The sequence below is a fragment of the Ambystoma mexicanum genome, chromosome 8 (genome assembly GCF_040938575.1).
Source record: "Ambystoma mexicanum isolate Mex_15411 chromosome 8, UKY_AmexF1_1, whole genome shotgun sequence".
NCBI classification, from domain to species: domain Eukaryota; kingdom Metazoa; phylum Chordata; class Amphibia; order Caudata; family Ambystomatidae; genus Ambystoma; species Ambystoma mexicanum.
In genome coordinates, this window is record NC_090929.1 from 111,072,456 (window position 1) to 111,089,147 (window position 16,692).

Here is a 16,692-nt window from a genome sequence, read left to right on the forward strand (position 1 = left end):
GGGCCGTCGCCCAAGGGATGTTTCTGGTGCCGTTCCATCTGGCAGGGATAAAAAACACCATCGCCGACTCACTCAGCAGGGAGCTGCGCTCGTGCCACGAGTGGGAACTACGACAGGATCTAGTGGAAAGCCTCTTCCGACGGTGGGGCACACCCCAAATCGATCTGTTCGCAACGGCGACGAACTCCAAGTGCCGGAGGTTCGCCAGCAGGTTTCCCCAGCCGAGGAGCATGGGCGATGCTTTCTCGTTCCCCTGGGAGGGCCTGTTCCTATACGCGTTCCCTCCATTGCCATTGCTGATCCGGCTCATCAACCAGCTCAAGAGGTCCCGGTGCAGGATGATCCTCCTCGCACCTGCGTGGCCGAGGCAGATATGGTTCCCGGACCTTCTGGATTTGTCAGCGTCCCCGTCAATCAAGCTGCCAGTGGACGCGGATCTGCTCTCCAGGGAAGGAGGCGCCATCCTCCATCACGACCCGAAGTCGCTGAACTTGCAGGCCTGGCTCCTGCAGCGTTAGAGTTTGGAGGATACGACATACCGGCCGACTGCAGAGAGGTTCTTGCAAAGGCCAGGGCGTCCTCAACTCCTAAATGCTACGGACACAAATGGAAGAGGTTCTCTGTCTGGTGCCACGCACAGAAGATTAACCCTCTGCGGATTACGGCTCCCCAAGTACTGCCGTACCTACTGACGCTGGCCAAAGCTGGACTGGCACACGCGTCCATCAAGATTCATCTTGCTGCGATCTCCCGATACACCAGAACCACGGGGCGGACGTCCTTGTGGTCTCATCGTCTGGTGAAAGAGTTCATGAAGGGACTGTTCAGATCGTTCCCGCCGGTGAAGGCTCCGGCCCCGGCGTGGGAGCTCAACGTGGTGCTGACCAAGCTCATGGGACCTCCGTTCGAGCCTCTGCACTCTGCCCCGTTGAAGTTCTTTTCGTGGAAAAGAGCGTTTCTTGTGGCCATCACCTCCGCACGACGGGTGGGAGAGATCCAGGCCCTTTCCTGCAAGGCCCCGTACTTGACTTTTCACGACACGAGGGTAGTGCTCAGGACGCACACCTCCTTCATGCCCAAGGTGCCGTCGGACTTCCACCTCAACGAACCCTTGGTGTTGCCTGTTTTCTTCCCGTCGCCTTCGTCGCCGGCTGAGAGGACTCTGCACTCGCTGGATGTGGCTAGAGCGCTGAAGTTCTACGTGGACCGCACAAAGGGTTTTCGGAAGACGTCACAACTCTTTGAACTTTGGACCTGTCAATCGGGGGAAGGCTCTCTCGAAGGCTTCCATTTCCAGATGGCTCTCCGGCTGTATCATGTACTGTCATCGGTTGGCAAACCGACCCCTGCCTGGCCGTCCGAGAGCCCATTCCACCAGAGCGATCGCAGCTACCACGGCGTTCCTATCTGGTGTGCCCTTGCTGGACATCTGCAGGGCGGCTACGTGGAGGTCGACGCACACCTTCACGAAATTCTACTGCGTCGATCGGGATTCCAGGGAGGAGTCCAGGGTCGGCCAAGCAGTGCTGCGCAACCTGTTCGCCTAAGGTGAGCCTGGTGAGGAGGTAAGATTTGCTTAATGTTGAGTTTGATGTAATGCTTAATGTTGAGCCTTTGCCACCTCCCGTGGTTGTGCATGTGTGTACTGCTATGTATTCTTTATTCATGAGCATGTGAATCCATGCCAGACCCCATGCTGGAGAAGGAACAAGTTACTTACCTGTAACTGTTGTTCTCCAGCAGGGGTCTGGCATGGATTCACATGCGAACCCTCCCACCTACCCCTCTGCGGCTCTTCACTTGGTCATACTGCCACTTCACGTGCTACCAAATCTGAAGATGGCTGCCAGAGGCGGGGCTTAGGTAGAGGGCAGTCATTGGCTGTGGTCAGTATGACGCAGAGATCAGTGATTGGTTACTACTACGAAAGACAGATCAGAAACGAAACTGATACTGGTTTTTTCTTTACAGAGGATTCCCAGCCTGACGGGGAATATTCATGAGCATGTGAATCCATGCCAGACCCATGCTGGAGAACAACCAGTTACAGGTAAGTAACTTGTTCCTTCTTTGATTAGTCCCTCCGGGATTGTAATGTATTTTAGAATGATGTTCATTCTCTTGTTTCTGCTACCTTTGGGTTGTTTCTTCTACCTTTTTGGGTTCTCGCAGCATTTTAATTTCCCCTTTTCTAGTACTGTGACATCGCTCTGTCCCCCTCTCACCCTCCCTTTTTAGAGTATATTTTTGCTAAAAAAACAAACCTTGCTTTTCCCCTTCAGTCAATTGAAGGAATTTGTTTGCAGATCAACGCACCCAGTAGGGAGTAGGCAAGACATGACCAGAGCGTGTTTTAAGGACCTACCCTGAAAAACAATTAGCCAGTTGATGTGTTTAGAAATTGTAATGCTTTTGTGAGCATAAATGTATTTTTTTCTTTTAACTTGTAATTCGCTCTTTGGAGTAAAATTCAGTGTTCCATTTTTCTCTATGCTTTGGTATCTTTACTAATACAGACACGCAGATTTGTGGCTCCCTAATGAAACCTGTAAAGCTTTTAGATCATAGCTATGCTTATAATGGAATATCAGTCAAAATGGCAAATGGTTTTATAGGGTTGTTATTCCACGTTTGTTTCCCCATCCCTTAAGCTCAATGGATATCTAACATGATAATCACTGACTGCATCAAATTGTTTTTAATTTTCAGCGGTTGTGCGACTACGTTTGTGACCTCCTATTGGAAGAATCTAATGTGCAGCCCGTTTCAACGCCGGTCACGGTTTGTGGAGATATACATGGACAGGTAAAAACAGATTACTTTGCGTTCACTATTGAACACAAGTCTGCATTTTGCTTCTTTCTCTGCTGGACTGATGCAAATAGGGTAGTATGAGGGGGGTCAGAAATATGAGACGGACCACTTGGTAAAGTTTTTTCATAAGATGCCACTTTATTAACTCAAACGGGTTTGACAAACTCATCGCTATCCCTACCCTAACAAGAATTTCTCTGCCTATCAAAATAAACTAAAAAACTCTAACAAAAGGAATCTGTCCCTCACATTTGTGCATACCTTGTGCATACAACAAACTTAACAAGGGAACGTATGGCAATTCAAATATAACAGAAGTAAGTTATGTTCACTCTAAACCTGGTAACTGTCTCTCCTTGTAACCTGGGTGAGATCCCCTTCCCCAGATTAAACCGGGGTTTCAATCAACTGGTAAAAATAAGAAAATTCTGTCTCGTACAAAGTTCTAATGATTTTATATTTGCTCCAAAAAGTAACTTGGACTCCGACCCACAGTTCAAAATATTCAACAATTCTTTATCTCTCCACTTGTAGCAGAGAGGAGAGTTCAATACAACTTCTTAGAAAACAAGAATACTTCCACAGTTCGTCTGTATCTACAAAAAACACTTTTGTCAGGATGGTTCCACAGCAGTTCATAATATATTTGAGTGGTTTTGCCACTTCTTCAGTATTTAACCACAACACAGGATTTCAATGACTTTTTCCTGGTCCACTCACCTGCCAGGACCCAATGAAAAACTCGTAATACTACTACTAGGACTGCTATGGTAAATTGTTTTTCAAACAACTTAGCAAATTCTTTTGACTTTACACAACATTAGTTTTCACTACTTTTTCTGGGAAGACTTGACGCACATTGGTGCCATCTGTTCCACATTTGTGCTTGCCATATGTAATCAGGTTTGCTCCCTCTCCCCCTGAATACTTTCTAGAGGACTGCTCTCCTGCCAAGGACCGATGTGCCCGCTTCACCAGGAACATCGTTGATGTCGGAGGGCTGGCCAGGATCTCCATAATCGGCTTTTTCGACAAATTGCTCCATGTTGTTGATGGAGTAGACTCCTGTACTTGGAGGATGCGCACATTATTATGCTGTGACCTCCCTTCAAGATGGTTGTTTTTGGCTGAAATTTTCTTTACGCTTTGTTGTAGTTGGGGAAACCTCTTGTTGCAAAACTGGCACCTTATCATCCCCTCTGCATCTCACCAAAGGGCACAGCTCCTACCTCGAGCCAACCACCAGGATACAATTGGAGAGTTCAACAGACTCCCCGCACCCACACAGCAAGCATTCCAGGCATATGATGTACAGGTTGGCGGCGGTCATTACACTGCGTCGGGTATAGATGGACTACTTTGCCTGGATTCTGCTTCGGGGCCAGTCCTCACCGGGATCCTCCGCACACATGATCACAGCAGGGTGAGGTGGGTGGCTGCGACGTAGTGATTTTTAGGTTTACAATGCTTCCGTCTGAGGCTTGGCGTACCACTGACTCCTTATCTTGTGGGCAAGGGGGGAGAAAGATATGGTTCTTCGTGTGACCCTCCACCCCCTCTGCTATCTCAACTTAACCAGGATCCGTTGGGTGCCGGGAGCTGAGCCACGACTGGCGCCACTCTCCCGCAGTGTTTCCTGTGCTTCTCGAGCCCTGCCGAGGCTCAGCTGTCATCCTTCTGCGGCCCCTCTTCATGTGGAGTAGGGGGGGGGGTCACGTTGGACGCACCTCGGGCAAGCAGCGACACGAGAGAGGGTGCCACTCGCCCGGTCTGGAGAGCCACACATGCACCACAGGGACTAGGTCAGGAGACTCCAATGCTGTTTAGATCTCTGCCTTCCGCAGCATGTGCACTGGGCAGTCCTGCTAAGTCCGACGCTGTCGTACCAGACTAGCTCAGTTTTCCCAGCAGTTGTAGATCGTGCGGTCTGTAGGGTTATTTATGTCGGCAAAGCAAGGAAAAATGAAAGGATAGTGAATCCCGAGCCTGGGGATCACAGGCTGCAGCCATTTTGTCATCACGCAACGGCGCCCCCCACCTGAGGCGGTCTTTTATACTTCCCATTCAGGTGTGGGTCATTCGTACTACTAGACTGCAACTTCCAGTTCAGTGCCTTTGCATCCATCTTCATCCTGGGACTTTGGGCATTGTGGGAATTAATGTTTAAATCACCTCTTTTACTCTGAATGTTTCCAATTTTACCAACTTCATTTCTATCCTTAATTACATCTTTTAAAGGTTTTTTTAATTTTATTTGTTTTGCATTTATTTCGGCTTGCTAAACCCTCGGGCATCAGGGCGCTACTTATAGTAAGTAAGGGTCGAACATTTTTTAAGTGCGAGACCACACCTCTAAGGTTACAACAAATGGGTGATACTTGGTAGCATAATCTGGCAAAGCCACACCTCATGGAGCGGGGGCTACATCAAGTATACAAGTACGAGAGACAAAATTAGGGTAAATGCACAAACTGGTAAAGCCGCGCCACATGGAACAAAGATAACCTATGTCAATGAGGCAGGGTGCAGGTAATGTCGATAGGCGCCAGATGCTGCGTAAATGCCAGAATAGGACAGTTTGCAGCAAAATGCTGCATGCGAGTCAGATGAGGTAGGTTCCTAGGTAAAATCAAAGTGCAATAACGAGCTGCGATAGTCAAAGTAGGTGACTTGCAAGTCGAAAGTGTATACCATATGGCCGCTACCAATGTGCGGACAGGCTAGGTAGGTAGAGCCGTGAATATGCACTCTTAATTTATGGTCATGGATGTCAAGGCAAATGGACAGTACAAGCCGTTAAAGCATGCAGCACGAGGCTACAAAGTCACAGTCAAGTTGGTAACGTTGTGAAAGTCATGTATGTGACGGTCAAATTCTGAGTATAGCGCAGCTCTGGACCTGATTTACAGTTTTCAGAATCTAAGATGTTAATGTTTTGAGATTGGCTTTTACCATTCCCCTGTTCACCAAAGAAGCTTTCACCACCATATATGTGGGTGACCTGGGGTTTTGGGTGGGGAATGGGATTGGGGAGGACCGGGGGGCTTACTCCCAACAAATGAGTATGGCAGTTTTTACCACCATCAAGATAATTAGCTTTGGGAATGAAAACCTCCCTCCGACAGCAAGCCCTTACATATTCTGACGTCGCTGACATTCTTCCTCTGAGGAAGGCTCATACTGCCTCTCTCCCAGTGGAGTTCTCGTGTTCCCCTGGGGCTTTCTCCTCCCAGGCAAACCTCCCGACTTATACCAGGGTCAGGTCGCGGATGCCTTCGAGGGGATTGGGTCCTCCGACGTATTCCATATCTATGACAGAAATCACCACAGCTGTGCTGCTTCGGAAGATTTTCTGCGTCGATACGCTGTCCTCGAGGGCCTCCATCAAGCTGACGTCACCGGATGTTATAAGTAGGACGCAGGACGCCCGTAGCCTCAGTTCTGTTTTTTTCCGCAAACGTGTTCGCTTCGGAGATCTCGGCGTGCCTCGGTTCTTCTGAGTTCTGTTCGTTCGATTCTTCGAACCTGTTCGTTGTGAAGATTTCCATGATGTCTTCATCTTCTTCCACGGGTTTTAAGAAGTGTCGGGACTGCGGGTCCAAGATGATGTTGACGGATTCGCACAACGCCTGCCTCTGGTGCCTCGGGGAGGACCACGACACGGATGAGTGTGTAGACTGCCACTCGCTTACATTAAACGCCTTGCGGGAGCCTAAGACAAAGCTTTCTGTAGGTAAGGTGGCCAAGCCCCGGAAGTAGAGATCCACTGGGCTTTCGACTGACTATTCGAGGGACGACTCTCCACATCGTCGGCGTGGGGTCTTGGTCCAGGAGTAGGTCCCGCCATTCCTCTGCCTCTTCGAGGCACTCACGGAAGCGCCGGCATCGGTCTCCTTCCCCGTCCGAGGACTCCGCCCGTCGGCGAGTGGCTTGTCCCAACAAGCACTCCACTTCTGCGGAATGGGATTCGTTCCGGCAGGAGGTGTTGGCGATTTTTCAGTCGCAGGGCTCCGTGCCGTCGAAAGACGCCGGCCGTGACAGTGCTAGATACAACACTCGCATGCCTTCGGGCTTGAGCGGTCGTCATGATCACCGGGCACCTTCGAGGTCCCGGTTGGACAAGGATGGTCGCTCCTAGACATGCCCGTTCCAGGTCTCGGTCCTCGACGCCCTCGAGACCGTCTGAGCCTGTGAGGTCTTCGAAGAAGACTTTGGCGCCAAGGTTGTCGAGGGACTCTCTCGAGGCTCTGCCTCTGAGGAAGCCGTCGGCGCCCAGGCTATCGAAGGACACGCTCAGGGCTCCATCCTCGAGGACTGTGTCGAAGCCGTCGGCGCCACGCTCGACACCGATTCCATCGGCACCTTTCGAGGCTGCTTTGTTGGAGGTACCCTCTGGCACGGTGGAATCCCCTAGAAAGGCTCTGGCCAAGGCTAAAAATGGCCGTCCCTTTTTCTGTGCCCTCATTCCAACCTATGGATTATATTTCTGAGGTGGATGAAGGGTCTGAGGAAGGTATGGTTCCTGAGGAGGTACCTGTCGAGATTTTGTCTGGTCATAGCCAGATTGAAGACCTGCGGCAGTCGTTGCACAAAGCCAGTGGGCTGGACACCTCTCCGAAGGTGGAGTTCTGTAGGCCTGAGCCTGGCACCCATGCCGAATCCTCGTACCAGCTCCTTATGTCGAGGGTCACGGAATACTTGGGATGGTCTGCGCCACCAGTGGATTTTCTGCAGGATGACCTGGCGGTTATCCTCGACCAAGGTCCACCAACTGACCAGGTACTGCCATTCCAAATGGCCTTGAAGAGAAGGGTGGCAGCCGCTTGGACTGCTCCGGAGAGTCTCCTGTCAGTGAGTAAGTATTTCCTGCGAAAATACCGCCCAGCCAGTAGCGACCCCTGCTACTTGACCACGCACCCCACTCCGGAGAGTTTGGTGGTGCAGGCGGCTATGGCCCCAGCAAAGCAGGCGTCGTACCCTACCATCCCTCCTGATGGGGAAGACGAGCATTTTGATGGCTGGGCGAAGAAAGTGTTTTCTTCAGGGGGTATGGCTTTACAGGCAGCCAACTCTGTGTGTGCCTTTCACGCACACTCTGAGGAACTGTATTTCGTTAGCGGCTCAACATATTTCTGACGGGGAGGAACAGGATGGTTTTCTTGCTATTGTGCAGTATGGCAAGGATGCCATGTGATTCCGTTCAGTCGGGTCTGGACATGGCCGATTGTGTCAGCCGGTCCATGGCGGCAAGCACTGTAAAATGCAGGTTTGCGTGGTTGCGGAAATCGGGGTTTGCTCCGGGTGTGCAAGCCCGGCTCCTCAACATGCCCTTTGATGGTGAACATCTTTTTGCCAGCAAGGCTGACGAGAGCCTTGAGAGGTTGCAGACCTCCAAAGCTGCAGCGAAGTCGTTGAGCGATGCAGTTCGGCAACCTCAGCCTTTTTGTCCTAGGGGACTGCAATGGAGGGGAGGTTCCTTTTGATATTGCTCATCCTTTGGTAAATCGAGAGGAGCTGCAAGTCAAAGGGGCCACCGTAGGAGCACCAGAGGTGGAAAACAGGGTACTCGAGGTGCCGAAACAGCTTGGGCAGTTGCCTCATTCCCTCAGATGTGTGGGTTCTGGAGATCATAGCCCACGGCTACTGTCTTCCTTTCCGGCAGAGGCCTCGCGACAATCCACCAGGGAATCTTTGAAGAGTCCGGATCCGCTCCTTGCGCATGTAATACAATTCCTTGCTGGAGAAAATCGCCATAGAACTGGTGCCTGTAGCGGAGAGGAACAAGGGATGGTATTCCCCTTATTTTTTTGATTTCGAAGAAAGACTGGGGATTGAGAACCTCATGGACTTGCGCGGTTTGAACAAGCTCCTCAGGAAGGACAAGTTCAAGATGGTTACTCTTTCTCAAGTCCTCCAGGCCCTTCAACTTCAGGGCTGGTTGGTGTCTCTACCTCAAGGATGCTTACTTTCATATGCCGATTCATCCCAAGCAGAAGAAGTACCTGAGGTTCGCGGTTGGCGACTCGCACTTTCAGTTTCGGGTCCTGCCGTTCGGATTGACCTCCGCCCGAGGGTCTTCACCAAGCTCATGGTGGTGGTAGCATATCTCGGAAAAGGGGGATTCATGTCTACCCCTACCTAGATGATTGGTTGATCGGGGCGCGCTCTCCCGAGCAAGTCCTGGATCATCTGTCAGTCACCTGCCACTCCCTTCACAAGCTGGGCTAATCCCTCAACTTAAAGAAGTCCCACTTGACGCCAACTCAGCGGCTCCAGTACATCGGAGCAGTGCTGGACACGTCCCTGGGGCAGTTTTTTCCTCCCCAGGTGAGGGCTCATCAGATTCAGCAGATGGTGCACCGGTTTCAACATGCCCAGACTCTCCCGGCGTTCGAGTTCTTGAGGTTGCTCGGCCTCATGGCATCCTGCATTCTTCTTGTGCCAGAGGCCAGGTTGCGGATGAGATCTCCGCAATGGGCCGTCAAGATGCAGTGGTCACAGTCCTCTGGCAAGATGTCGGACCCTGTTCAGGTGCCACCCTCTGTCACCCAGGACCTCCTGTGGTGGGCCGTCGAAGGCAATCTGATGAAGGGGGGGGTGGCTCAATTTTGGCTGCACTGGTCGGAGGTGACGATCGTGACGGACGCATCACTCACGGGATGGGGAGCTCATGCCAACGAGTTGAGTCAGCGGTCGTTGGTCTCCGTCAGAGTCCAGACTCCAGATCAATCTGTTGGAGCTGAGGGCCGTCAGGCTTGCCCTGAAGCGTTTTCTGCCGTCTGTGCGAGGGGCGGGGGGGGGGGAAATGTCCCGATTCTGACGGACAACACAGTGGCCATGCACTACCTCAACAAAAAGGGGAGGGGGCAGGGTCACTTCCTCTGCGCAGGGAGGCGATGCAGCTCTGGTTCTGGGCCATCTAGCAGGAAATTTCGATCTCAGCAGTTCATCTGGCTGGAGACGAGACGGTGGACGCTCTGAGCAGGCAGAGCACGATCTCACCTGAGTGGGAGCTGGCTCAGGAGATTCTCCTGGAGATCTTTGCCCTTTGGGGGACCCCTCAAGTGGATCTCTTCGCCTCCAGTATCAACCGGAAGTGCAAAAGGTTCTGCTTGTGGGAATTTCCTCCAAGAGGAGCCCTAGGAGACTCGTTTGTGGTGGAGTGGTCCTTCCCACTGCTGTACGCATGTCCTCCAGTCCCCGTCATCCCGCAAGTGCTGCAGAGGTTACCGAGGTTCGGTTCCCAGATGATCCTCACTGCTCCGTCATGGGCCCTGAGAACGTGGTACCCGGACCTTCTCGACTTGTCCATCTGTCCTCCACGTCGTCTTCCCTACCGAGATGATCTGCTCTCACGGGAGGGGGGGGGAGGTTGGGTTCTCCATCCAGAGGTCAGATCCCTCAACCTTTTTCTGAAAGGTTGGGGTTTAAGGGTTGGGACCTCCCTGAAGACGTGATGGAGGTGTTGCATTCAGCCAGACGGCCTACAACCAAGTCCCTGTACCGTTGCCGTTGGAGAAAGTGCTGCGACTGGTGCAGGGTTAAGAATGTGGATCCTTTTTCATGTGACATTCCTGTGGTTCTGTCTTTCTTGCCTTCGTTAGCCCACAAGGGCCTGCAAGTGGGTACCATTAAAGGTTACCTGACGGCGCTGTCCATATTTAAACGCTCGTCTGAGGAGTGTTCTTATTTCAAAATTCCTTTATTTCTCAGTTTCTCAAAGGGCTCACTAATGTGTTTCCGCCGTCACCTTTCCAGGTGCCTGGTTGGGATTTAAACCTTGTTCTAAAATTCCTAATGGGTGCTTCATTTGAGCCTTTACATTCTTGTCCTTTGAAACTGTTTACCCTTAAAACTGTATTTTTATTTGTAGTCTCTTCCGCTCACAGAGTGAGCGAGTTGCAGGCACTTTGTTAAGCCACCCTTCAGTGTTTCAGGACAGGGTTGTCCTTAGAGTTCGTCCTTCCTTTCTTCCGTCTCAGAATTTCATTTAACCCAGAAGGTAATTCTTCCGGCATTTTATCCTACTCTGCATCCTGGTAAGGAGGAGAGGCTCCAAAGGTTGGATCCTAGGAGAGCTTTTAGTGTCTACATTTCACTCATGTCCCGGGTCATAGTGGACGATCAGCTCTTTTAATGTTATGCCGGAAAGGCGTTTGGGACAAGCTGTTACTAAGCAGACTTTGTCTAGATGGATTATCTTGGCAATTTCTGAATGTTACAGCTTTGCGGGTAAGGACCCTCCGGCTGGCTTACGGGCCCATTCTACTAGGGGTATGGCTGCCTCTACTGCCCTGCAGAGGGGTGTTCCTATTCAAAACATCTGTGAAGCAGCACTTGGGCTTCGGTCCATACTTTTGTACGACACTACTCCCTGGATTCTATCCATGGGCTGGATCTGGCCTTCGGCAAGGCTGTCCTTTACTCTGCAATTTGATTGGGCATTCTAAATTTGTATATTCTAAATTCTTTTCCCTCCTCCGTACATTGGTACTGCTCTGGGAGTCTGTCATAGATATGGAATACGTCGGAGGACCCAATCCCCTCGAAGAACAAGTTACTCTTACCTGGTAACGTTCTTTCGATGGGATGGTCCGACGACATATTCCATATCGCTCCCTCCCCACCTACCCCGCTACAGAATTTCTTATGCGATTGCAGCCTATGTTTCCGCAAGGCTTTCTGTGGTCGTACTGGCAGTAGTTTGGTGCCACGCGTTCTGGGGAAAAAACTACAACTGAGGCTACGGGTGTAATGCGTCCTACTTATAATATCCAGTGATGTCGGCTCGACGGAGGCCCTCGAGGAGCCGAAAATTTTCCAAAGCAGCACAGCTGTGGTGATTACTGTCATAGATATGGAATAGGTCGTCGGACCATCCCATCGAAAGAACGTTACCAGGTGAGAGAGTAACTTGTTCTTCCCCTGGCCACCTGGGAGGAGACTTGTGAGAACTCTGCAAGATTCGTCACAGTAGCTATGTTGGGCGTTCTCTGGTATCTTGCTCTCTTCCTAACTGGTTGGCTCATGTGTACCTTTCAAAGAAACCCGTCTGGGACGGAGCTAGGTGAGGATGTTGTAGTTTTTTTCTGCACTTTTCCAGACCTCTCTCTGCCAGGCGATGCCATATCTCCACGAAGGGACGAGTGTGAGGTGTGATGTAGGACCAACAGACTACATGAAGAAATGTATCATTCTACAAGCTTTATTAACCTGGTCTGAATTGGTGGGATGAATGCCTATAGGGCTTAAAGGATTTCAACTAAAACATGAGAATAACTGGACTAAAAGTATTAAGACGGGTAGACCGTCAAAAGGGCCCACTTAAGGCTTCACTGGTCGCCATATTGAATTTAGGGTTTCAGGGATATTGTTTGCTTCTCGACTTAGTCTACCAGCAAGTACTACTCTCCACTTGCTTAGGTTATGTCGGGCATAGGTACCCCCTTCTGTGCAAGTGGTCACCTTGTAATGCACTCCTGACTATTTATTCCCCCTGCCATAGTATTATTTTTTTAATGCGAGGCTCTCCTATGGTACCACATACATAGCCCTCCTGGGATAGCATCTCCTAGTCCATAGTCCTTGCTCCTTGGGTCTCTCCCCTAGTCTGGTCTTTCCCAGGCTCTGTAATAAAACACTCTGCTCTTCGCTTTCTGTCAATCGCTGGCTTTCCCACTTGGTTCCTTTGTTTGCCTCTTTGCCTCCCACTAGTAGCTCTGTCTCTGCCACTCGCTGTAGAGTGCTGTGACATTTTGTAGTGACATACAAAAAAAATGAATGTTATTTAGTTTCATAGACAAAAACAAAACTATCCATTATGCAGTTATATCCTAAAAAATACACTGGGAGAAGAAAGAAAAGGGGTTGTCAGGCATAGCCTAGGCATTGGAAGTAACCTAATTTGCATGCAAGTCGGAGTAGCAGTCCTCACCCGGAACCACAATCAACCTGTATAGAGAACCCAGTTACTGCCCACAAGTAAACCTCTCATCCCTGAACCATCCAGTATTGCTGCTACCAACCTAGGAAAGCTGTTTCCAGCGACAGACTGCGATTTTGTGTCTGGTGAGGTAGCAAGAACATTCAAGATTTGCCCCCAGTCAATCATTAAACCCTCACCAGACTCCGGTACTCTAAGCCTCTGGAGAACAGCTACCTCTGCTAACCCCCATCTTTTAGGTTACCTTACCCATTGTGATCAGTGGGCCCTTGGAGCACTTCCACCAGATGGCCAATCTGCACTTAGCCAACAGTAATGACAATTGAGACATTGTATTCCTATTTTTCACTTTCTGTCTACCTGCGTTTTTTTGTTTTTTTTTAATTTTACAGAAGGTAACAAATATTCAACCATTCCCCATCTAATAAGGTAGAACACCGGTACCGCTCCCATTTCCTATTGACTGTTAGCGTCAGGCGGATCTCTCATTAAATATTATCTGATCTTGCCCTTCTGGTCCAATAGAGAACAGCACTGTTAACAGCGCAGTGGGCTCTTGCTCCTTGGGGATACTGTCCCAGAGATCCGCCTCTTTTAACTACTTTGGCATACATTTTTAAAAAATAGGCCTTTTGACATACCGTATCTTCCTGCCAATTCAGAAAAAGTGAGCAAAGACCAGTTTACAAATCTTCCAACCTGCAGCAGTTAACTTGTGTCAATGCATGTACGTTCATATTCTGAAATATACTCTCTAACGATGAGTCAAAGCCAAAGGGTAGTTTGGGACAGTACACTTGTCAAATCTGGCACCTTACCAAGGCCTGCCGAACCACCTGAACTATACAGGTATTCTCCCTCTGATCCGTATCATCCCCCAAAAGTTCAATACATTCTCTACATTTTGGGAGTCCACTGAACCACTGTTGGGTCCCCCTCCAGTGAGTCATCTCAACATGCACAGTATTGTAGCAGGGTTGCAATAAAATATAATTCAAATTAAGGAAGGGCCCATCCCCCTCCTGGTAGATCTGCATAGTCGACAATGCCACTCTGTCTCCTTATGGACCAGAGCAATTCTGTAATTTTTGAGGCCAGCAGTTCGAAAAAATCTTTAATCATGAATGGAATATTGCTTAAAAAAAACAGCTCGGGAAGAACAGCCATCTTGCACAAATCGATCCTACCTATTAGCGAGAGAGGGAATGTCTTCCAAAATGTTAGGCGTTCCCTATGCCTGTAAATGTTCTGCCATATTATATACAAGTATCCACAGAGTGAAAAAACTGAATACCCAGATATCGTTATGACTTGTGCTCCCGCCTCACGCATTGACTCGTGCTCCCTCCTCACCCCAACACGAAACTCCAACAGTGCAGCAATGCTGTCCAGTACTTCCAGAATGATCTTAATATTGTGGAGTGGGTTGCAAACCTATACTATTGCATCATCCGCATACAAGGAGATCCCAGGATTGCAGCCATCTACCTTTCTGCCGGCCTCCGAGAAAAGGTTCCTAAAAAATCCTGCTAGGTTATCCAGCACCATGGTGAACATGATTGGCGACACCGGGCATCCTTGCTTCATGCCTCTTTTGAGGTGCCCATCTGCTGGAAATCCAGTTGCAATTCCTCCCTGTCCAGGGGTGGGGGGTATACAACAAAGGTATCCGCTTCAGAATATTCGCCCCAGCCCAAACATTTCAGAACCTTAAACAACCACTTCAACTCTAAAGAGTTGAACACTTTAATGAAGTTCGGCGACATGATCGCAAATTCTCTTGTAGCTTTTTCTAGTTTTTTATTAGGCTGGTTAACCATTATGGTGTCTGGTGATCCCATTGCTTTCTTATCCTTTTGTATCATGATTGGTTGTGCCTGGGTCTGTGTACTGTTCCAGGTCTTTCGCTTCCCCTACAGAGGTTTATTGGTTTTCTATGCTTCTTTCTTAACTCTTATGTTGGTGCGGATGAATGCATGCATAGCAGAGGCTAAGTGTTAAAAACATATCCATTTTATTGTCGGGCAGATGTGTTCAGCCATGTGGCTCTGTGGTGTGTAGTCTCTGATGGTGCTCTTCTCCTGGCCAAGGATGATTATCTTTTATACCCACGAGTCAGCTCAGACGGCAAAGTGTTTGTGTGTGGAAAACTGTCTGTGCGGGGCATCCAGTGGACTTTTCACTTCCATGTGGGTTAGTCACAACCTCACCTCCCACACTGACTTTGATTTTGCCCCCTCTTTCCTTCTGCATCGCATTCCTTCTGCTTTCGAATTGTGCTGTGCCCAGTAACTGTTTTTACCTGCTGTGCTTTCCCACCCTAGTTCTTTGGTCTCCTCTGCTTGCACCCCCCCTGTGTCTCCATCCCACCCCTTTCGGCTCCCCTAACTCCTTTCCCACCCACCTCCCCTCTCCTCACACCCTCCACTTCAATTATGGTGCTCTGTCGCTCCTATCTTTTCCAACTGTTTCTCCATCGACTACCCTTCCCATCTCGAAGTCTGGTAGGAAGAAGTTCAGAAACAATATCCTGGTCTCCAACCCAGGACTCCCTATCGCTGATGCCTACACCAGCGCTTCCTCAAGACAGACCCTCACTGACATACTCTTTGTCTTTCCTTCGCCAGAGCTATGGACTCTCTGTGCTCTCACCATACTCCTCGTCTCCCATTAATGGTGGCACCCGGTGTGAGGCCCTCCTTGCCTCCTTCCACTCCTTTAAGGTCATTAAGGTTTAACTGAATGGCACCGTCTTGGTCCAAGGCCCTCAGGCTAAACTCCTCTTCCGAAGTTTCTCATGCCATATCGGATTCCTTTCAGCTCCCGCTATCCCTCCTTCGGATTGCTTGCCCCCACCCTCTACCCACTATACTCAATCTTTCCCAGTTCAATCTTTCTCTTCCCCAAGAGAAATTCAAGAAGATCACGCCTTTCCAAATAAACTCCTCTCTTTGGAAGGGCGACTGGCTCCGTGTTGTGGACCTTCAGGATGTTTACATGCACATCCTGATATGGAGGCCACATCGGAAATATCTGCGGTTCTCCCTGTGAGGGGAACACTTCCAGTTCCGTGTGCTCCCTTTTGGTCTCAGCTCGGCGCGCATGTTTTTATGAAGATGTCGGTCATCGCAGGTTTCCTCCGGCTGCAGGGCGTTCATGTATATCCCTATTTGGACCACTGCTCCTGCGCAGTCCTTGCCCACAGACGGCATTGAACATGCTCCAGTCTCTCATCCAGTTCCTGTTCCACCGTGGGCTGTCTGTGAACTGGCAGAAATCTTCTCTCAAGACCTGATTTTCCTGGGTTTCCATTGGAATACGGTCAGTACCAAGGTGTTCCTTACGGCGAACAGGATTACGGACCTATCAGCCACGTGTCGGCTCTTCCTTCAGTCTTCGCACATGACTGCTGGCTTGATGGTTCCAGAGACTTCTGGGCCTCATGGCTTCGTACATGCTAGCCCTTCCTCTTGCATGTCTGAAGAGGAGGCGTACTCGGATGGCTCTTCGCAGCTCTTGGTCTCAGGCTTCGGACTCGGATTCCGAGATGATCCCAGTTCAGTCCTCCATGACGGCAGATCTACAATGGTGGTCTTTGACCGACAACCTTTCTCAAGGGCCTCCTTCCAAGAGACCTGCCCACAAGTGACGATTACCACAGACTTCTCCCTCTTGGAGTGGGGCGCAACACTGTCAACTCGAAGTATTCGACCTTTGGACACTTCAAGACAGGTAGTTTCATATCAATTATCTGGAACTCCTGGCTTTTTTTTTTGTTTTTTTCTGGTGCCTTTCAACCATCCATCACGAGCAAAGTAGTTCATATTTGCACAGACAATTCTGTAGCGATGTTTCACATCAACAAGCAGGGTGTGGCACCAAGTCACCTCTCCTTGTGGACCTAGCCATACAGATTTGGGAATGGGCCATCCAGA

General features: G+C 49.8%; 1 protein-coding gene across 1 annotated transcript in view; it reads left to right on the forward strand.

The window, feature by feature from the left end:
- Nucleotides 1–16,692, forward strand: part of PPP6C (protein phosphatase 6 catalytic subunit) — a 174,407-nt gene that overhangs the window by 54,252 nt on the left and 103,463 nt on the right. Inside the window, exon 2 of the mRNA XM_069609433.1 lies at nucleotides 2,710–2,805. Coding sequence (XP_069465534.1) covers nucleotides 2,710–2,805 — 96 coding nt within the window. The remainder of the gene's footprint in view (nucleotides 1–2,709; nucleotides 2,806–16,692) is intronic.